The sequence below is a fragment of the Aspergillus alliaceus genome (genome assembly GCF_009176365.1).
Source record: "Aspergillus alliaceus strain CBS 536.65 unplaced genomic scaffold BDW43scaffold_38, whole genome shotgun sequence".
In the NCBI taxonomy this organism is placed as follows: Eukaryota; Fungi; Ascomycota; class Eurotiomycetes; order Eurotiales; family Aspergillaceae; genus Aspergillus; species Aspergillus alliaceus.
The window spans coordinates 159381-181328 of NW_022474721.1; the positions used below are offsets into that span (position 1 = coordinate 159381).

General features: G+C 45.8%; 7 protein-coding genes across 7 annotated transcripts; 2 read left to right on the forward strand and 5 right to left on the reverse strand.

Moving 5' to 3' along the window:
• Window positions 1–1323: 1323 nt before the first annotated feature.
• Window positions 1324–3101, forward strand: BDW43DRAFT_320979 (glycoside hydrolase family 76 protein; the record flags this gene model as incomplete). The annotated part of the gene is made up of 4 exons (XM_032049221.1): window positions 1324–1423; window positions 1488–1735; window positions 1804–2253; window positions 2321–3101. The coding sequence occupies 4 exons, from the start codon at window positions 1324–1326 to the stop codon at window positions 2906–2908; spliced, it is 1386 nt and encodes a 461-aa protein (XP_031897776.1). The 3' UTR covers window positions 2909–3101.
• A 3628-nt stretch (window positions 3102–6729) lies between these two features.
• On the reverse strand, window positions 6730–8405 carry BDW43DRAFT_320982 (uncharacterized protein; the record flags this gene model as incomplete). The annotated part of the gene is made up of 3 exons (XM_032049222.1): window positions 7805–8405; window positions 7559–7725; window positions 6730–7512 (listed from the first exon to the last, which is right to left on the reverse strand). Exons 1-3 carry the CDS (start codon window positions 8373–8375, stop codon window positions 6730–6732), a joined length of 1521 nt encoding a protein of 506 aa, XP_031897777.1. The 5' UTR covers window positions 8376–8405.
• Window positions 8406–9629: 1224 nt separating this feature from the next.
• Window positions 9630–9973, reverse strand: BDW43DRAFT_313511 (uncharacterized protein; the record flags this gene model as incomplete). Its single annotated transcript, XM_032047627.1, has 3 exons — window positions 9630–9726; window positions 9773–9858; window positions 9920–9973. The coding sequence occupies 3 exons, from the start codon at window positions 9971–9973 to the stop codon at window positions 9630–9632; spliced, it is 237 nt and encodes a 78-aa protein (XP_031897778.1).
• Window positions 9974–13371: 3398 nt separating this feature from the next.
• Window positions 13372–13978, forward strand: BDW43DRAFT_313512 (lysozyme; the record flags this gene model as incomplete). Its single annotated transcript, XM_032047628.1, has 2 exons — window positions 13372–13629; window positions 13685–13978. 2 exons carry the CDS (start codon window positions 13372–13374, stop codon window positions 13976–13978), a joined length of 552 nt encoding a protein of 183 aa, XP_031897779.1.
• A 292-nt stretch (window positions 13979–14270) lies between these two features.
• BDW43DRAFT_313513 (uncharacterized protein) lies at window positions 14271–15019 on the reverse strand (the record flags this gene model as incomplete). Its single annotated transcript, XM_032047629.1, has 3 exons — window positions 14271–14510; window positions 14613–14691; window positions 14841–15019. The coding sequence occupies 3 exons, from the start codon at window positions 15017–15019 to the stop codon at window positions 14271–14273; spliced, it is 498 nt and encodes a 165-aa protein (XP_031897780.1).
• A 1733-nt stretch (window positions 15020–16752) lies between these two features.
• On the reverse strand, window positions 16753–18820 carry BDW43DRAFT_320984 (FAD binding domain-containing protein; the record flags this gene model as incomplete). The annotated part of the gene is made up of 6 exons (XM_032049223.1): window positions 16753–17644; window positions 17700–17737; window positions 17792–18027; window positions 18079–18216; window positions 18256–18514; window positions 18578–18820. The coding sequence occupies 6 exons, from the start codon at window positions 18818–18820 to the stop codon at window positions 16753–16755; spliced, it is 1806 nt and encodes a 601-aa protein (XP_031897781.1).
• Window positions 18821–19271: 451 nt separating this feature from the next.
• BDW43DRAFT_320985 (pyridoxal phosphate-dependent decarboxylase family protein) lies at window positions 19272–20765 on the reverse strand (the record flags this gene model as incomplete). The annotated part of the gene is made up of 5 exons (XM_032049224.1): window positions 19272–19858; window positions 19899–20248; window positions 20303–20449; window positions 20503–20675; window positions 20726–20765. 5 exons carry the CDS (start codon window positions 20763–20765, stop codon window positions 19450–19452), a joined length of 1119 nt encoding a protein of 372 aa, XP_031897782.1. The 3' UTR covers window positions 19272–19449.
• Between the last annotated feature and the right edge of the window lie 1183 nt (window positions 20766–21948).

Below are 21948 nucleotides of genomic sequence, written 5' to 3' on the forward strand. Positions count from 1 at the left end.
CGTCAATTTTGGGCATGTGCATTGCGCCTATATCAGAGAATTGTTCATGGCACACCTAGCTAGGAGACTGTAGGGCTGTGTGGAAGACCCTCCTGCATCAAGCTTCGCTACTTCACGCCTCAGGGTGGACATTGGTGATCCTGCAGTTTGGGCTCCCCACCCTAGTCGTAGAGGCAATGTTACATTGTCAGAGAGAGTCAATATTCAGGGTCATACTGGGTTCCCCAAACATGACAGTGACCGGGAATAACTACAATAGGTGTTACATATATAGACATATAAGTTACAGATTATAGGAGTACGAGCGGCAACTTCATATATGCCTGCGAAAAGTAGAGAAAGCTCGAACCTGAGTATGCACTTCAAAGGTCAGTGAACCAACGATACCGAAGACGTGCTGCCGTTCTTACGTGCCGGGCAATCCGTCAGTTATTCAATGTAACCCCTCAATATATACGCTAGATCATCCTCGTATTTTATTGGAGTAATGGCATGCTTGTAGATTTCACTTGTTCTGTATGGCCCCGGCCTCTCTAGGACTGAGACATATCCACCTCTTAACTTTCTCCCAACCACGCCTTTCGACACCTTCCTCATCAACCAAAGATCAGCACTCACAAGACGCCAAAAGTAGAATACATGACCATTAACCACGGACGGTGCTATTGTGTGATTGTATGGAGAATGGAGATGGTCCGGCTAGTCAGAACACCCAACACCTTCTAGTTGACATTCCTTACAATGTTCGTCACTCCACTTGATCCAATCCATCCCCTATCGTGGCTATGTTGGCCATCTAGCATAAACATTGTGACTTCCTGTCAAATTACATCTAGTCTCACCCGACCTAGCCCTGTTGGTCCCTTCATACTATGGAATGCCAAGCTTGTACCGTTCGAAATCTCATCAAACGTGTCCTGCACTGAAGATTACGCTCCCTTAATCGTATATAATATCATCTATGTAGTCATTTGCATGCATAGAGAGACTTTACCGCACAGCTAGTCTGTTCAATCCCGCTATGATAGAGTATAGCGTTGGTCAAAGGATGCTCTTCTATCTCGAAGCATGGCGTGTCCTCGCGTACGCAATGAAGCACAGCGTAGTACCTTTTGTGGCCAGTGGAGCCCGCCAGTTAGGCCCTTACCCCTTCCTGTCTATCATGAAATAGGAGCCAGGATTTCTGGCCTGCTTGGAAGAACCTGATTGTTTGGTGCTTTTTTTAAACTTCCCCTGTTTCTCCCCATTTCTACTACCTTATATCCTTGCCATGTCGATTTTGGATGATTTCCCTTTCTAACCTATTCTTTCACCACGTGCACCATGAGATTTCTCCCACCTATTTTTCGAATTTTCTCGTTGTGGCTGATGCTCCTTCTCGGCACACCGGCCACAGGGATCTCGCTAAACGTCCACGATAGGCGTAAGTGGCTTCCCACGCAGTTCACCCCGATCGGTGTACCTTTCAGCTCACACAGAAGACACAGAATCCCTAAAAGATGCTGCCAGCACCGCAGCCCGCGGGATGTTGAGATACTATCATGGCAACGAACCGGGCCAAACCCCCGGAACACTGGAAGGCACTTGGTGGGAAGCGGGTGCGATGTTCATGACGCTGGTCCAGTACTGGCGTGTTAGCGGCGATACCTCCCACAACGCGATTACTACCCAAGGCCTTCAATGGCAGGCCGGAGAAGATCATGATTACCTTCCTGCGAACAGTACTGCTTATCTGGTGGGTGACCCCTGGGCTCACTGTGACATACCGATGGGATACTGATAGTTCTTATGTGAACGTTGCAGGGCAACGACGATCAGATGTTCTGGGGGTTGGCCGCAATAACCTGTGCGGAGACGAAATATCCGGATGTTGATGACGGCCCATCGTGGCTGTCCCTTGCCCAGGCTGTCTTTAACTCGCAGATTCAACGATGGGATATGCAGGAATGCCACGGTGGACTGCGATGGCAGATTCACTCGTGGCTAAAAGGGTATGACCTCAAGAACACCATTTCCAATGGCGGACTGTTCCAGGTGGCCGCCCGCTTGGCCCGGTATACAGGGGACCAGAAGTATGCCGACTGGGCGACTAAGATCTGGGAATGGATGGCTAGTAGCCCGCTCCTGGACACGAAGAAGTGGAACGTGGCCGATACAACATCAGTCACGGACAACTGTCAGACCAATGGCAACCAGCAATGGACATACAACTACGGGACCCTGTTAAGCGGCGCAGCGTACATGTACAACTTGGTAAGGGAATTTTCTTTTGGGGTAAAGGAAGAAGAGCACGAGAACCACGCTAACATATGGCTTGCAGACAGATGGAGACCCTAAATGGCTAGACGCTGTTAATGGATTACTCGACGCCTCCCTTCGAATCTTCTTCCCTCCGATGTATAACAATGGTACGGTCCTCTCCGAGGTAGCCTGTGAGACGATAGAGACCTGTAACAGGGACCAGTTGTGTTTCAAGGGCCTCCTGTCCATCTGGTTGGCCTTCACAGCCACATTAGTTCCCTCCACCGCGGAGCGGATTATCCCCCGACTTCAAGGGTCGGCGGAAGCTGCAGCGAGGCAGTGTTCTGGCGGTCGGGAAGGAACCGATTGTGGGGTGAGATGGTACGAGGATAAGTGGGACGGGAAGAACGGCCTGGAGACGCAGATGAGCGCGCTCAGTATCTTTACCGCAAACCTTATGCTGCAGGGGAATGAGGATCCGGTGACTTCCAAGACGGGAGGTTCGAGCAAGAGTGACCCAGATGCTGGCACGGGCGACCAGTCAAAGAATAAACAAGAGGCTCCACGTCCTGTTACGACTGGGGACCGGGCGGGCGCTTGGATCATGACTCTAGTGATTGCCGGCGCTTGGATAGCGATCATAACGTGGTTGCTTTGGGAGTCGTAGAGTTCCTTGCCCCAGCGATCATGTACACAATCTCCTCGTGATGGACTGCTGGATTAACTAAACCTGAAGATTATATAGAGTGTCCAAGATTAAGCCTGGGCTAATGGAATTAGAAAGACATTAAAGCATAAGCACTCCTGTATATCGCTGATTAGGGCTACACATACGATTTTTCAGTCTTGACAAAGGGATCAACAATTACGGTCATTAGAAGTTAGAACTCGCACAAAGAGCCTCATGGAAAAATTTGCCGAAAAATGTCCATATCTCAGCAGTAAAGCCCAAGGACCTTTCTTTCACTGTTACGTACTAAATACCATAGCCCAGGGATCATGAGGCGTGTAGCCCCTAAACCAGGTATCGGGAAGCATCCGTAAGGCACTTCTTTCAGGACCCACCTGGAATTCAGTGGATGCAATCATGTTAGCACACCCTGCCTAAGAACACCAACAGGGAATGTATGACCTGGATTAACCCACCACTAACTAGTACAGTAAGGGTTATAATAGACTAAGTGGTAACCTAGTAACTGAACACCAAAAGAGAACACATGACCTGGATTAACCTACCCTTCCTACATAAGTAAGGGTTATCATAGACTAAGTAGTAATTCAATAAATTAACACCGAAAGAGAATATAAGACCTGAATTAACCTACACCTACTGAGAAGGAAGGATTATAATAGACTAAGTAGTAGCCTAGTAATTTAAGACCCGAAGAGAATGTATGACTTGGATTAACCCACCCTTATTACGGAAGTAAGAGTTATAATAGACCAATTAGTTAACCTATAGCACTCCCACCACCACTAACTACTACTAGTTTATATTCTAGAATCCTCTCCAAGTCTTTTCAATTCTAAAATTCGCTAGATCTTCCTTCTAAACAGATAGAATGGGAGTCACGCTAATTTAGATTACTATCATGACCTCTACGTCTAAGCCCCTCTACTAAAGATACCTGAACTCTCGTCCTGGGACCAAAGAAGGGGAACTGGCTAAAGAAAAAAAGTGGTTATGTCAAGACATCCTGGCTAAGGCGCATCTCGAGAATATGTCTGCCTTGCGAGGCTTGTTATCACACCAGCCAAGCCATCGTGTGGATCCAACGCTCTCGGAAACGATGCTTGGCAGGGTTCCCCGAACCCCCACAGAAAGGCAGTGCAGTAGAAATGGAAGATAAGATTCGGTGTGTTTCAGGGCTACCTTCTGTTTCATGCGATGATTAAGATCGAGACCAATCGAGGCTTAGCATGTTGTATTAATCGGTTTGGTGGGAGCAAGGGAGACAATGAGGTTCTTGATACTACATCAGGGTTCTGATGAGCTAAGGCTACTCCCCAGGTAGGAAGCTTTTCTCGAACCTTTCGCTTGGAAATCTTGTCTTTCACATAGAAGTATAGTCCGTATTGTCCTGTCAAGTGTGGATTTCATGTACCTGCTATACCTTTTGTTCATGTGATTTCAAATGTTAAGGTATAGGCGCTAAAAGTCAAATGCAGTTACTGGGTGAAGTAAGGAGTACAGATAGCCATTTGTTGACTTAGAATATGAGACAATCTGCTCAGCATCAACCATAAAGGGCCAGTAGCCTTCCCTGTTGGCACAGCCTTCCGTTTGACCTAGGCATCCGAGGAGATACGCTATCCATATGTATCGCCCCAACTCAAATGACTGGTTAAGAGCGTGATATATGCGATTGATAGATAAGATCTTGGATCATTTCATGGGTGAGAATCCATGGTAGTGGTGAAGACACTGGGTTCCACATTACCTAGGCCAGGTTTCTGGATAGTAACGCCTACGAACCAGATGTGAAGCTAATCGTGGATCTTGCCAAATACGTTATCTTTGACCTGACATTTCGCCGATATGAATGACCAAAAGTCAATCTAAGGCATTTTTTTGCATATCAAGTCACCGGTCTTGGCCGACTAATGAGCAGGATTTGGAAGACATCGTAAGGAGAGGAGTTAATAGAACGCTGGACATCCGCCCTTCTCCTGCTTGTCCCCCTTGCTTACCTGTTGTCATAAAGTTGGTCCACATAATAATCGTGAATCAAATAATCGAAGACTTTAATGGAGCCCGCTGTGATGATTCCTTCCTATGCCTGATCCCGTCATGCTATAGTAGCCTTCTACAGAACCGATATCCAGAAGGCTACAGGGGAAGATGAAGCTGGGCAGCCATGTTGTGAGGTAACCATGCGTGGATTAATGGTACGACCATTCACTGTGTAATCGCAAAAGTAGCTGAAAAGATATTCGGAGTGCAGTTATAGGAGCTTTAGGCTAAAGCCATAAATAGATGTCTGGCCAGGTCTATTCACTAATGAATATTACATCGGATTGCTCCTCTTGAATATGTTACTGAATAATCCCATACAAGCTATCCATGTTGTACGAAACTATGTGACAGAGTATACATTGTCTAGCCCTTTATACAGACATCATTCTCCGATCAGCAGTCTGGCTTCCCCATTATTCCACTTGTTCAACCTCTTGACCTACATTGGATCGGCGCTTCGCCCTTAAATATGTCTGTAACCATCTCTTGTTTAGTGATCAATTCAAAGATCTGACGCCTCAGTTATTGTTATTCCAGTTTACTCTCTGTCCAGATGATGTGATCTATATTTACTTATATTCACTTATAAATATCATCTGTCCTACACCTTCCACTTTCATTTGGCTGATACCTACTCAGTACTGTATCAGAAACGCGCGACTTCGCCAAAATCTAATTCCAAAGCCAAACCTACACCCTGTAAGTTAAAATCTAGCATACCATGGTTTTCAAATACCCTGTCCAGTTTAGTCATCAATATGAACATACCGGGAGTACATTATTGGCTATATATTATGCGAGACATCCTTGGCTGTGATCTGGAAGCCTGACGGCCACACACCAACCAGGACTCCTACAAAACATTGGATAAGTCACATGGAAATGCATTACATTGCTGCTGCGCAAAAGGGAAGCATACTGATCAATTTCGATTGAGTCGGTGTCAGAATCCTTACGTAGCTGGGTGCTTAACCAGCCGTGGTAATGGTTGGCAGTTGCAGGCGCATGGTGTAAAATCTAGCCGTAGCTGAGAAATGGGGCCGCAAATCAACAATTAGAATCGATAACCATCTGAGACTGTATGGATTAGAGCGAAAGGGAGCTATCCAATACATAATTGGTGCTTATACTTCGCCTCAGACTGCGGGAGTTGTCATCGGATATCGGGATACTATATGTCTTGCTATAAGTGGCAAATCTGCTATCCACCGACATATAAAAATCATGCTTCCGGTCTCTCTGAATTCTTCCCATTTAGTCACCAGCGCCAAGGTCCGACAGCTTTCGGATAAATATCTATCACATAAGCAGGGTTTGATATTGTATTAAGTCTCTTCCGACTATAGCTACCATCGAATGTCTGTATCATGTCAGAAATGTAGAGCACGGTGGTATTATTCTTGAGCATGACATTAGAAAGCAAGGCACCGTCCAAGAGCATGGGGGTATCTGCGTATAATGGTTATTTCAGTCTACATGTAGCATGCGGTCAAAATGAAATTGATACTATCTTGGTACGAAAGCTAATGTTCTACATGGACGGTTGGCTAACATATTCAACTTTCATTCTTTGTAGATATATTATAATTGTATAGAGATCCAAATATTCAAAATTGAAGTCCAAACCTCAGTGAAGGATTTCTGTATAAAGCTGGCTGGTAGACCGTCAACGAAAATACTAGATACCCTATACAAACTCCCAGGTATATGTACTCACAGTACTGGACGACTAATTCATTATTGCCTTGTTATCACGCATGGCTCAGCCCTTGCGGGAAATCGAAAATTAGGTCAGGATCTGCAATGGACGTGAGACTCTTTAAGCGCTCTAGATTTCGACCATAGTAAGCTCTTCCAAAATCCTCTGCGTAAGGGTCGACATAATTCTGGTAGGCATGCCATTGGCGTCCTCGGTCGGCCCGCTTGATAGTAGCGGTGATATTGGTAATCTTGCCCAATGCCTTACCCCGAGCATTGGTGCTGTTGAACCCCGGAAATTTGGAGGAAAATACTTGGACAAGGAACAGGCTCTCACGATGAATAAACGATGCATCACCGGTAGTAGGCTGGAAATTGGTTCTTGAGCCCGGACCGTTCAGGTCAAAGGACACATGATTATCTGTACCCTCGACCTGCCTTGCTGCCTGAACCGCATCAATAATGCGCTCTGCATGGCCTGATGTATATTTGGGAGTTCCGTTATCTACCAACGATTGGGCATAATAGGAATTAGGAGGACTCGATTCATTCAGTGACCCCATGTGGTCCGCAAGGGCTGTGATCCAATCATCGAACTCGTTTATATAGGACGCTGAGCCGAGTGGCTTTACTCCGCGATGTGCTAGATTATCCAAGAGCTTATTGAGAACATGTAGGAATGCGGAGCGCTTTCCCAGGTACTGGCCAGTAAATGTACAGGCGCTCGTGCCGTTAGGACCCCGGCCTCTTATGATAACCTCTCCACCCAACTCAACCGGGAGGCCGTGGGGGCGATCAGCAGCGATACTTCCGAGCTCCTGGACCCCCCAGTAGGACTTGTGCACAGTCTGATTCTGAAGCAAAAGCTATCCTATAGTTCACGACTGCGGTCGGAGCTGGCTCCATCACATATGTGAATGAAGTCACAATACCAAAATTATTAGCTCCAGATCCTCGTAATGCCCACCATAATTCTGCATCTACTCCAGTCGAGCTGGAATTGAGCTGCTTTATATTCCCTCCGATGTCAACAAACTCCATCGAGACAACTAAAGTCGCGAGTCAGACCCTTTGTCCCACGCAACCCCATGCTACAGATAATTCATAGTCATATTGTTGCGCACTTACTGCGATCAACAAGCCATCCCCATTTACGCGAGGTATAACCCCAACCACCACCTAATGAGTGTCCGGCGATCCCCACCCCAGGGTAGGTACCGTGCGGTAGAGCGTATCCCCTTTCCCCCATAGCAACAGCCAATGGACCCAACGCCTGGCCAAATTGAACCTCAACTTCTTGTCTTTCGCCGTCGAAACTGATTCCTCTCATCTGGCTGGAATCGATCACCACCTGTCCTGAGAAACTGTACGCAGCATAGCTATGACCTCCTCCACGAGGACTGAGCTTGACCCTACCCTCCTCAGCGGCCACGCAGCGCACACTCGCTGCTACCTCCTCTGAGGATGCTGGTATGACAATGACCTCTGGATGCGGCTGATAGTTCCCGTTTTGAGGGCTCGATAATGCACCATATTCTGGATTGTCGGGGTAGACTATGGTGGCTCCGGTATCATTCAAACACTGCTGCAGCGGAATTGGGAGATCTGGTGGATTCCCCAGCCTGATCGCGCCAGCCAAAGGTACGCCAAATGTGGCGAGGATGTATGGCAACACCGCAACAATTTGGGTTATAATCATATCCACTCGATAAATTCTGGAGGCATGAAGGAAGCTATATTGTAGTCGACACTTTTTTCGATGAAGGATTAATGTACCTCATCAGTCTCTAGCGCAGTAATCCATCAGAAAATCAAGGGAGGCGTATTCTGTACAATTGGGCGTGATTGTTGCAGGTATTCCACCAATGCAAGGGGCTGCATACCAGCCACGCATCATACATTTGCATGAAGAAATGAAAAGAAACCGTCCAATGATTTGTTTGCGGCTGCGGTGATTTCTGATTTCCAGACATGAATTCCGGTACCTGATGGTCCATTGAATACCTCTTAGTCCATTTGATTCATGTTATGGAAACACTGTATCCCGCAGTCGGTTTGGCGTGCGGGGATACTAGCTGAAGCCATTCAGCTCCTGAGCCTTTAAATAGGCTCAATTGGTTGAGATATGTTGATTCCTGGTGTTCCCACCGATGACATCTACCTCCCAATTAGGCACCTGATGAGCCTGTAGCCGATACGATAGCTCTCTGCGCCCTATTTCCCCTGAGATTTCACAACAATTCATAAATCGTAGACTTTGCACTTTTTCATAAGCACCCACGAGCTACTGATCCCCGTCATATACTCACAGTAGGCCGAAGTCAAATCGCAAGCCTCGTAAAGCCCTTTCCCTAGATGGATTGCGCCCTAGAATCATATGAACTAAAAGTGCCACCAAGAGCTCGGCGGGGAGCCACCAATCTTCTCTTATTAGACCGATATACCCTGTACAACGTCTTAGCACCAGGCCTAACGGAACTGCATTGGCGATGCATCCGAGCGCAAAATGACCACCACTGTCCTCACGCGAAAACAAAATGGGATGAAGTCTTGGCACACCAAGCTTCCATATACGCGATAGTCTGTGGGTTGAGCAGCATGGAAGGACTAAAAGAGTATTGCATGTGCCAGTAAGCAACATAGGTTGGGGCGATGATCGGTTTAGGTATATGTCGTACTAAGTAGCTCTCTGACTAATATCGTAACACTCGTGCAACATTCCTGGCGGAATAAAGTGCAAGCAAGGACGACTAGTAGTTACATACGAGACTACTAAGCTCATAGAGAGGAATAGGGAAACAATCTCAGTAAGTGTACTGTATGAGCTCCTAATCAATGCAGTAGCATCCATAGAGGTTAATGTCAAAACTACAGGGACAGTCCGACTCATCGACTCATGGCTAAAAGTCTAAGCTCTACCAGGGAGAATACGTTGACGGTGATACACTTTCATTCACTTCTTACCACCAGAAGGAGTATAGGTCGAACCACCATTTCCATCATTGTAGTAGGTACTACCATTGGAATTGGAGTAGTAGTAGGATCCGTTGCTAAGATCTGTTAGCTGGAGACTCATCGCCATGTAAACAAACTGACCTGTTCGAATAGTGGTAGGCATCACCACGGCCAGACCCGTTAGAGTCGGATCCAGTTCCATAGTCGCGCGAGCAGTAATGGTTTCCCTGCAGTTCAGAAAGCCTCGATCAGCAGATAAATCTGATATCAAGATGGAGAGCTGTATACCTGGTTGTTGGTGCCAGAGCCGGTGTATGAGTAACCTTTGCCGGAGCTGGACATGATGGTGTCTTTTCTGGCGACGAGTTGTATGGCTTGAGAATGTAAATAGAGTACGGAGTTAGGGAGATGATGGTTGAGGAACGGAAGAAGCAACAAGTGGGACATGAGTGGTTTAAATAGGGGTGTCCTGTGCCGTGAAGTCATGACGTGTCGCCCGTGGTTTCCTTACGTACTTTACCACCTGTCGCCCAAAATATCTCAAACGCTAAACAATCGTAGATTTTTAAACCTCCATAACTCATTTAATATGGATTCTCTGAAAGCAGCAATAGAAGCAATCGACTCCTTGAACCTAGGAGAATCTTTTGCCTATACTGAAATTGCACATTGATCTAGAGTTGACTGAACAACTCTCTTAAGGCATCACCGCGGAGTTCAGCAGCTAAAGAAGTAATAATATAAAAGGCAGTGATTGCTTAATAGCTGACAGGCTAGAAAGCTTCTGGATTACCTAAATAAGCAATCAGAAAGAGGTCTTTACTGTATATATAAGATATTGAAAAATTTCGCTAAGAAAAGTACTGAAACTAAGTCTGGTAATCAGTGGCCAGGCCGCTTCTATAAGAGATATCAGAAAAATTTATCTTTTACTATATAACTGATATTAATTCTACATGCAAGCAGGCTAATTCAATATTCAAGTACACTTTATACTTTAAATATCTAGACCAGAAGATAAAAGAATATAAGATAGAGCAGTAGAGTATATATAATATAAATAAGAAAGGATTTCTTATTAGTATACTTTCTAAGACTAAGAGAATCTTTTCCAGGTATTAATATAATTAAGAAAGCAATACTCAATATATTTAGAATAGTAATCAGAAATAGATTACTTTAATTACTTGTATATATACAGATTAAACTACTTTATCTCCTGGTTTAATACATCAAGTATTGTCTGGAAACTTTAAGATATCTGGCTGCAGGACTTTAATTCTACAGAATACCAATATTCCTTTGCCTTCTCTACGACTGGTTGTGTCAAGGATATCTACTATTCAGGGTAGAAGACCTGTCAACTAGGTAAGGGTACGTAGGCTAAGAGAGAGAGAGAAAGATCAAAGGCAGGCAGTAGATACTATTCAGACAGGAGACTGGTTCTTGATCTCCTACTACTACTAACGATTCGCCAATTTATAGCTGAAGGCTCTGTACGTAAAGGGTTCAGATTTCCCATTGAAAACCAAACCGTTGATGGCCTGATGTTCCTCATCGGTGGCCGATTGTCCATGCACCTGGGTCAGGGTATCCTGTACGGCCATCAGGCCGAAGCAGTATTCAATCTACGACAGGTTGGACCAACGATGATCTCAGATTTACATGGTTGAAGCTGGTATTTGACCGGGAGACTTAAGGCCAAAGTAGACAGATATTGGAGTCTTCTAATTTTAGATAGCCACAGTTCACATATCACCATAAAGTTCTTAAATTGTTATAAAGCCAATAGAATTCTTGTGGCTACTTATCCATCTTATTCTACCCATTTCTTGCAATCACTAGACGTCAGTATTTTTAGATCACTTACAACCGCTTCTAGCAATAGTTTAGAGACTTATCTGCAAGAATATAAGGGCCTAAGCTCTATTATAAAGCAGGACTACTTTAGGCTATTTTAGCCTATATAGAAGAAAGCCTTATCTATAAGAAATATTAAAAGTATATAGAGATCAGTTCGCTTATGGCCCTTTGATCCTGAGATTGTATTGACCTGTTTTAAGAAGATAGAGAACTAATGGCCCTCTTCTAGTGGCTCTTCTAGATCTGTCTTACGTACAGAAGATTGGAGAAAGGTCAAGCGGCTTATTAGAGAGATCTTTACCAATATTAAAGATGAAAATACCAAGAAGTTAAGCCGGACTATATACCATCTCTCTATAAAAAATATCCTGCATAAAATGGAGAATACAGGTCTTAGAAAGATATTTAAGAATAAAAAGAAGTAGCCAGCGGAATAGATCCCTACAGTTTGAAATCGAGGCCTCTAAAAGTGGTGGTGCGATCTTTTACTTTCCAAGCAAGGTCCATCAGGTTCAGTAGCTTAACCAGAAAGAGACTCTACAAGTACAGCTTGCTAAGGCCTCAAAAGAGGAAGAGTGCCTGGCTAAGGAAGCATCTATACAGCTTCAAAATAACTTCAAAGCAGCCAGAATAAGCAAGAAGAACCCCCCCCAGCAACCTCAAAATCAAAGAATCAAGAAGTTATTACTACCCCAGCGCCTGAAGTTGTTGATGAGGCCCCTCCCACCATAAATCGTCGAGGAAGGCAAACCCGCCTACCACAGCGCTTTCGGGACTCAAAAAAACCTGGTATATAGGCGTTTTAGGAGTTCAATTATATTACTTTAAAAGATCTCTGGATAGTTCAAATTGTATGTGGCTCTAAAGCCTCATTTTCAACGTGGTGTTGGTGTTGGGAAATCGGGCGGCAGGTGGTAAAGTACGTTATTCTCTTATTCACTGTTCAACGTCCAACGTGGCCAATCATGGGAATAGCTTTGACCTTGTCCATCAACGAAGTTCTTTATTAGAAAGGAAATCTTTCACCTTTCCTTTGTAAGCAGTGGCCTCTCGGACCTCTATACTGGAAAATGTTATTGGGTTGCTCTCAGCCAACGAGGATATCATAGGGATCCGTTTGATGACAGGTCTGAGACTACAGCGAGGCATGGTCTCAGGAGCTGGTGCATGTCTATTGACTGTAGCTGTTAGTCAGTCAGCGCATGGTGTGCACACATTTACCGGCAGTGAATCGATAGTAGAAACACGTCTCAAGGGCCAGTGGCTTGAACCTGGCAAGCCTTGTATGGACGATTCAAAGCGCTGGCTGTCATAGGAAGATTGTTAAAAGAACCACACTTTAATGACGCCATCCTGACTGGTCTTGACACCTCCAACCGGGAATTTTACGGATCTTCTATGAATAGCATATAATGTGGTCAAAGAACCTTGAGCGATCTGGTTCGTTGAAGGGGCTTGTGTCTGAGACCTCGACCTCGTATTTGAGATGGCCAGAAAAGGGACAAACTCAACGAAGATCGACGGATAGTGCGAACTCTGGTCGGGGAGATCGGAGGTAAAGAATGAATCTATCATGTCGACCCAATTATTAGGAGCAATTCAAGGGCCCATATTGGTCATGAGAAAATCATTGCGCCAGTTGACCACCAAGCCCATCGCAAGATTGCCTTCTCACTTGCTTTAAGGGTCATGAAGATCTCGTATTTGAGAAATATCGATCTTCACGGCACTTCGTATTTCGAGCTTCGTTGACCAATCTCTGTACCGATAAACAAAGATGTCCCCACTATGGAAATGCTATAAGAACGCTGATGTGCCCAAAGATCAACAAGGAATTGTCTTCACGAGAAAGGAGCGCTCCGATGTACTACTTCAAAATGACTTCCTCGTTTAAGCTTCTCACGGTCATCCTACCTGCCCTGGCTCTCGCCTGCAAGGGTCCTCCGGTCAACCAGAACGGCCTCAACCTGATCAAGAGCTTCGAGTCTTTCCAACCTAACGTATACGACGATGGCTTTGGCAATCCAACCATTGGGTACGGTCATCTCTGCAGCGATGCGACCTGCTCTGAGGTGACCTACCCCAAGCCCTTGTCTGAGGCAGACGCTAGTAGTCTACTAGCTGGCGACTTGGTTGTAAGTAGCTACTACCAGACCTTTGCAGCGTTTTGCCATGCTTAAGAGTATCCAGTCCTACCAAGACGCCCTCACCAACGCTCTTGCCGACCCAGTCACTTTGAATGACAACCAGTACGCCGCCCTGGTATCCTGGACATACAACATCGGCAACGGCAACATGCGAAAATCCGACCTCGTCGCTCGCATGAATAAGGGCGAGGACGTGGCGACCGTTGCACACTCGGAGTTACCGCAGTGGAACAAGGCGAACGGCCAGGTCGTCAATGGGCTTACACGTCGTCGAAATGCGGAGCTGGGACTCTTCGATGCGCCCGCTCTCTATGGGGCTTTGCCTGTTCCTTGCTAAAGGGTCTATTTGGTTTGGCTTTTCAAGCAGACGGTAGTGAAGAACTAGCATTGAGATTGAATAAAGGCGAAATTAAAATTGTTTATATATACAAGGAACAACAAATCTTGGTCCTTTTAACAAACGGGCTAGAAGCACTCGTCACAACTAGATGCTTGCGGGCTGGGGGACTTCCAGACATCGGTGACTTTCAAAGATATGTTAAAACCAGGGGAAATTCGAACGCTGTTGCAAACCGCCTTAACTTGATTTGTGTCCCTTATCCGGAGCAGTAGCCGAATACTGACATCATTCAGTCCTCAACACGCGGTCCTGGGCTTGTTTGAAAGTTTCCCCCAGGTTCTTCGATGATGCTGAGTCGATGGTCACATAGTATCGATGCGATAGCTGCTACGAATTTCACCTGGGAGATTTTGAGGCCAGGGCAGTTCTGGGGGACGGCAGACCAGGGCATAAAGACGCTCTTCTGAGGCCTCGCAATTCTCTTATCCATAGCACTTGTGCCGGTCTTGGATACCCAGAGAGATGGCTTCTATATCATTGGATCCTCCTAGTATTTAGGATGGGTCTGCAGGGCTAAGATGCTAGACAAAACGGCCACATTCGGTGGTATGACTATTGACCTTTCTCCCACCTTGAGAGTTTGCGGTTCTTCCATGGTAGTCTTGGAGAGCGATGTGATGGGTGCGAAAGGCGAACGGTTTCTAGCTATGCTAGGTATGGGCGCAAAGTCAGTTGTCCTATGTGGGCGACGAGCCATACAATTACAGCCCTGCATCGGTTCAGCTGAGAGAACAGGGTAGTGTACTCCATTGTACCCTCTGCAAGCATGATCTCCTGTAGCTCTTCCGTGACCCATTACTGGACATCCTGATACGTTGCCAAGAGGAGAAGAACGAATGCCAGCGTATTGGCAGTGGTATCATGGCCCGCAAAGTTGATGGTCCAGATATTTCCGATGATTTCCTCCTCAGAGAGGCCCTTACGATAAAAGGACGAGCCACCAGTCCCGCTTAACTCACCCTTCTGTGCGACTTCCATCGTGCGAATAGAACCTGTCATAAACCAGAGCTCCCTTCACGAAAGGCAGCGATTTCTTCCTCAAGCATAGTGACCATATGATTATTGGAAGCCAGTGACGCTTGTGCACTGTGTCGCCAAGAGTTGGTCCGAAAGGGAGAGAAAGTAGAAGCAGTGACATAACCATGATCAGAACATAGTTATCCGTAACAGTCTTCAATGCGGTGCAATAGTTTTCTATGTTTTCCACTTCTCTACTCGATTCCTCCTCTGTATGGAACTTATATGAATGTCGGAATCCCGTGGCAGCCCAGCACATTCAACGCCACTATTCGCGTATCTCTGCTGATATCTGGTCGACGACCGGGAGCTTCACTGGTCCATGGGGCTGGCATCTGACGTGTTTGCCGGATTCCCTCTTCCCATACAAACAACATAATACTGCCGTTAAACGGGGCGGCAAGTACATTCCTGTGGCGCAGCCAGTCCCTCCCACTGGCAGTTGAGATACATGGGCCATAGACCTCCAGCATCTCTTGGCCACAGTTAGCATTCTCAGGGTGAGATGCAAGCTACACAACAGATTCAACATATTGCACCCACGGCAGTCGCCGGAAATCATTCAATTGATTGAATATACCGTCAAGGGCATTCGGATCTGCAATATAGACATGAATGTCCATTGGCGTTCTTGAAGTGAATGCTGTTACGCATACACCGAACTTTGCCATTACTGGCATCATAAGGCCTCCACAGCTAACTACGAACGGTCAACATAAACAAACTATCAACTAAGCATTGAGCACAGTGCGTACCATTCCCAAAGCAGATATCCATAGGAAGGCGAACATAACATTCGTCGGAATAGATAGCCCGAAGGCCCAGCACCTCAGAGGCTAGACTGAACGGTAGTACACATACCGTCGCAAGGTGAAAAGTAAAAAGCACTCTGTAATTTGCGTCCTAAATGGGTTGAATCAGTAGCTGGATGCTCTCCGGTTAAATATTGTTCGGGGGTTGTTATATCTTCACCTCACCTATCATTCTGCACTGACCTCATCATTCCAGCTATTTCAGTTATAATTGTAGCTCGCAGTTTTAGAACATAGTTTTACCCCACACAAATGACTTGACCATCAGAGTAGTTGTTAATCTACTAGTTGGCTTACGTGTGTTCTCCACGCTGTGGAGCTGTATCAGGCCTAAGGGGGAGTACAAATCAGCAAAAATTCTGGTTTCAAATATGTTATGTCTCCTGGCGGGCTCCGCATGAATCTGGAGCGTGATGTTCAATGGAACTTTTTTGGTAACTTTTATTAATCTCAAGGGAATGTATAGAGTAACTATAGGCCACTTTATCATACCTTGGCATAGAGAAAAACGATTATATTTTCTGCATAATTAATAAATATACTAAGCTTCTATAGCTCTACTACACTACAATACATAACTATCTATACTATAATATAGAGTATAAATTCTAGTTTGCAGAGTACTAACTTTTGCTCTTGTATGGAAAAATAAAACCAGAGATTCTATTCTAAATTCACACAGTTGTACTCTATTTAATCCTGTTAATCTACTTTGAGTAAGATTATGCCCCCTGGAATTGAAGCGGGGGTGAGTTGCCTTGCCTTCTGATATATACACTCAAGTCACTAATGATAGATTTGTCCGAAGAGTGCATCAGATAAATGGAGCTTTACGTCATACTTGTTTGCTTTCATAGCTTCTAGTGTTCTATCGTTTACATGTCATACTTGTGGCTTGGTCTTTCTAAGCAAAAACCGCGAGAAGTATCTTTCCAGACCCTCCACATCTTCTATGTCTCCAACCCAGCCCACGTGTTGATCTGGTCGACAAACAACTAGACATCCTTTTTGCTTGTCAATGCCGTAGTGTTCATATATCTCTCCTGAATTCCCATCGTAGGAGGGATCATCAGCAAAGACCTTTGAATAGTCCCATCCGAGGTCATCGTCGAATTGGTGAAACACGTCTGGAAGGTCTAACAGATTAATGGAGGCTCTTGAGCTTGAATGGATCAACAAGGTTTCAAAGAGATGGCAGTCTTTGTTTGACCGCTTAATGATTTCATGGAATCGGTCACTGAATTCATTCGCGAAGAACGACAGCCGATTTAAACCGCTAACGCAGTGTAGATCTCCGGAAAAGACAAGTAGCCTCCAGGACCCATTGCTTCTCAGCTTCTCTGCTATATGAATCGGACAGCCGTCTGCTTGGCCCACCACCAAATATGATGGCAACCGTTTTCCGACCTGGATATTCCAGGCTAGACTTTTATCGCTTTGGCATTCTCCAACAAGGATGCTAGGAGGATACGTCACTGCCACACCCGCCATAAATCCAGCGTACTGGCTGCGGACGCTCTCTACGTCGACTTTGCTGTCATCTTGCATACTTCCTTCCTCGTAAGCATAGACTAGGCGCGTATCGAATCTCATGAGCTCCTCGGCCTGCGGGCGCCGCTCGGAGTGGTAGGTCTCCAGAATAGCGGGATCCAGCGCTCCCATAATAACTTCAGCGAGCTTCCATACTAGATTGTATGTATCCTGCATGGAAATGTTCATGCCTTGTCCACCCTTTGGAGAATGCGTGTGGGCAGCGTCACCTGCGAAGAATATGCTGCAGAAGATGGTTAAAGCCCGGCAATTGAATAAATAGCTACCTCTGCACTTACCGGCCGCTCTGATATTGTTTGATCAGTCGTCGCCCTATCTGCTTGAATGTCAGGATACCGATCTCTAGCCATTGGTCTCAGGTCACATTTACCGGATACATAGACCACCAGTCACAGTACTTGCACGTCAGCCTGTACGGCTTCAATGTCTTCTGTGCAGTCTGTATTAGAGTATTCAAGGAGTTTTCCGATTCCTTCTCTGCATCTTGGTTCAATCCTTCGCCACCATTTATGTGCAGGTAGAATCGGACTAAGCCATTCTCCCTAGGTACCACCATGATGCTTCCGCCATCGCTTGACCGAATGGCAGACGCGTGCCGGATGTCGGCTATAGCTATGTTAGCAATTTACCTGGGTGAGTGATCAGGACTATGCGTACGAAAATCTGTAATCGGAACAATGTCCATCACGCCCCATGTTGACTCCGTTTTCCACACATCAAAGGGGATCTGTAGCTGCTTCTGAGTCCAGCTACGTGCCCCGTCGCATGCGATAACGTATCGTGCGTGGACCACCTCTGTATTATCATCCGACAGACAATCTAGCTCATTCTTACCTTCATCTTTGACGGACACTATGCGAACACGAACAGGAAACTCATCATGACACTCGGATTCACAGCACCCATCTGGGTCTAGTCCATCGGCCTTCCGATTTCTCTCCACATGTACACGTCCTTTAGCCTTAAGATAATCAATGAGGATCTGTTCAATGCCACCCTGGTTCAGCAACATCTGCTCGAAGCGAGAAAGCTTCTGTGGCTGCGATCGTTGTCTCTTGATTCGGTGGATATCTCCGGACTTTCCATCCGGGCCCTGGTCAATGTGAGCACTTCAGGTGGCTATTCGGGAACTACCATGGACACAATGGAAGCCTACCCAATATGACGCCTCCACTATACACACAGCCTGCCGCATAATAAGATCGGCGATGCCAAAACTGTCGAATATCTCCATGGTTCGACTGTTAATACCATCAGCATGTCCAGCACGTGTTCGTTCACTCTTTTTATCGATGATCCGTGTTTTGATTGGGTACTGGGAGGCCCAGCACGCGGCCATGAGGCCGGCTGGCCCTGCCCCGATAATGAGTAGGTCTGTATACGAATTGCGGATTCCCATATTTTCTGTTATGTTTAAAGATGGCCTTAATTTTGAATTCAATGGACGCAACAATCTAATACTTAAATAGTCTTGTGGAAATGATCTGCTCTTACGTCTCCGTTATGTAGTGTAGTAACGTCGTCTGAAGTTGGTTAAACTTTCCCTGTTCGTTGGGAGATCAACGTCATTGCAATATCGCCACTCCAACCCTAATATCCTAGTTTTCAGATTCCCAAACCCAGCCATAGATCTTGGTTATACGGTATTTACCCTGCTATGGGCTTTAGGCTACCGGATAAATCCTCCCTTACAAGAAGTATCATACAAAGAGAGCGAGAGCAAGAACAAGGACAAATTACTCATTCTACAATGGCTATGGGCAAGCCTCTCTCGCTGCCTTGCTCATAAGATGACAAGACTGTTGCCTGTCAGCTGTATGTCCCAATTAGGCATATCGACTGTGGCATCTGGTACTATCTGCATATTCTATAGAGTATGACTAGTACGCTCGAATGGTGCATGAACGGTATCATAGTCATGGTAGTTGCATTCCACGCACAAGACATGGATAGCTTTGTTTCTACATCCTAATAAAATGATATCCGGATCTACTCCACATCAATATCAGCATCAATGCACACAGATCTCTAAGTCAAAGTACGGATGAGATTTACCATGTCTTCAACCCGCAACCGAGTGTTTCTGCAACGAACACGTAATGCAACTCTGCGGATTTCTACAGTCATAATTGCTGCTATGTTCCTTTCAATAAACCTCCGAGAAAGTTCCAAGTTGACCAGATCCACCTTCTCGTCGCTCCGACCGACGGGCTCGTAGCGAAAGTTCAAGATTGCCAAACTTGCAAGCGTCAATATCTCCCAGTCGGGTAATACCTCCAGTTGTCTTTGCAATGGTTCCACAAGGTTTATCCTATGGTCAGTCATCTTTCTAGTTCGCTCCGTACCCAAAACTCGGAGAGTAAACCATAAGCTCATTGTTCGCGCAGGCCGAGTCAGCTCCAGCCCAAGGCCCCAGAATTCGGCCTTATCCCTCGTCCTATTTGATAAAGTGGGAATCCATATGAAGGCCAGAGAACAAGTTGGGTTTACCGCGGTCGAATAGCATGCCGCATCCGTAGGTCTGCAACAGCCATTCATGTTCATCCCACGCAACACTGTCGGCATAGCCCAGCTCTGAGGCAGTCTGGTGTCGGGAGTGAGATAGTGCAGCTGACGCTCCATATGCCCCATCGACATATAACCAGAGGTTCTCCTCCTTGGTGATATCGGACAGTTCCTTGCGCGGGTCAATCGCTCCACTCCCGGTGCACCCGAAGGTCCCGACGATCAGAAATGGAAATAGTCCCTTCGCCTTGCCGTCTTGTATTTGTTTCCGAAGGGCCCTTACTCTCATGCGACATGAGTCATCTGACGGCACCTTCCGAATCTAACATTGCTGAAAGCCAGGCATCCTAGCAGCTTTGAGCAAACAATTATGCACCTGATCCCCTATATATATCAACGCCCGAGGATAATCGTTCGGTGCGAGGATTGCGTTGCGAGCGACAATGATGGACGTCAACGAACCACCAGACACGAAGATACCTCTAGCCGTAGGCGGAAGATGTAACCTGGAAGCCAGCATAAACTCAACTCAATTTCGATCCCGCGGGGACTGGAAGCTGTTCGATCTGATCTTACATGGGTGTTGAATGCGGAAACGAGCACGTGTATAAGCCAGCTTAGTTGTAACGCGCTGGATGGGATGAAGCTGAAGAGGAGCAGATGATTCAATCGCATCCAGTGATCAAATATGGAGTAGGCCTCCTCGATTACCTGTAGGATAGGCCGTGCTGGTCCGGGTATGCCGATGCCTTGGAGGTGCCAGAGCCTTCTCCAGGCTGGGTAATTGGCTCGTCCACACCTGGGGGGCTGACAGCCCGCAGGTGCCCGAAGACCTGCATCAGATGCGTCCACCCATTGGTTATCTCCTCTTGGATTTCACTGCCAGCATTTGTTTTTTATGGACCTTATAAAGGAGCCCAGGTGGCTCAGGTATATACTCGCCCATCGTGAAATTGTTCGACACTCTACGGCTTTAATTAGTCGGTGTTTATGGGACCAAAGCTGCATATATAAAATCATTTCCATAAGGCCGTGAACTCCATCCTTGGAACGTTTGTTCCATAATACAAGACAACAGTTCATTGGGGGGCACTTCATGTAACGACCAGATCTTTATTCACGATGATAAAATGGCGACGCGTCACATCACGATTTGATACATCACGGAGAGCAAACAGAGTTCACAAGAAAAAGCCATCAAAAAAAGACAGGGTGATATAGACCCTCCTTAATGATAATAACCTATCTATTGTATCTTTTATGAGCTTCTGGATGTATTCAAATAATATGTTCTCCAGTCTGTCAAACAGTTTACATGATCAGATTAGGGTTTAGAGAATTATGAATCCGCAGGCAATGGACGTTTCGAGACATATGACCTATCTTGACGAAAAATAGTGAAGGCAACATTGGAACATCGAAGGGATATAGTCTGCTTAGTTCAGCAGTTGGAATGACAGTCATTAACCTGATTCATTCACGTCTCCGCAACATATGTAGAACAGGGTAAGAATCTACGGGTCTAGAAACAAGAATATTAATCCTAGATTCATATAATAATCTAGCCAACTCTGCGGAGAAAGTTCATCAGGACATTAGAAGTATATATTTCTCTGTTTCTCCTTTCGTCCTCTTACCTTTTCCCCTGACGCAACCGGTAGCACTTCCTGATCGGACATATATCATTCCTGTATCAAGTATACCATCGGATGAGGTAAAATATGGGAACTAAATTCTTAGACCTTAACCCACTAATGGCAATCGAGAACTATTCAACACACATTAGGTAAATGCCAGACACTTCATCAGAACTCTCTTCTCGTAGGTCTCAATTTGCCAAATAGTCATATCAGAGACCTTCATTTTCACAGACTTCCGACTTTTTAGTAGAATAGAAAGAGAACCAAATAAACTGCCTTGATTAAGCTGTCCATTTGAGATCTGCACCTGCCGGTGGAATTGGACCTTGGAAGTCTTCTGATCAGGGCAAGACTTGGCACGGGGAGTCGATCAAGATCAATG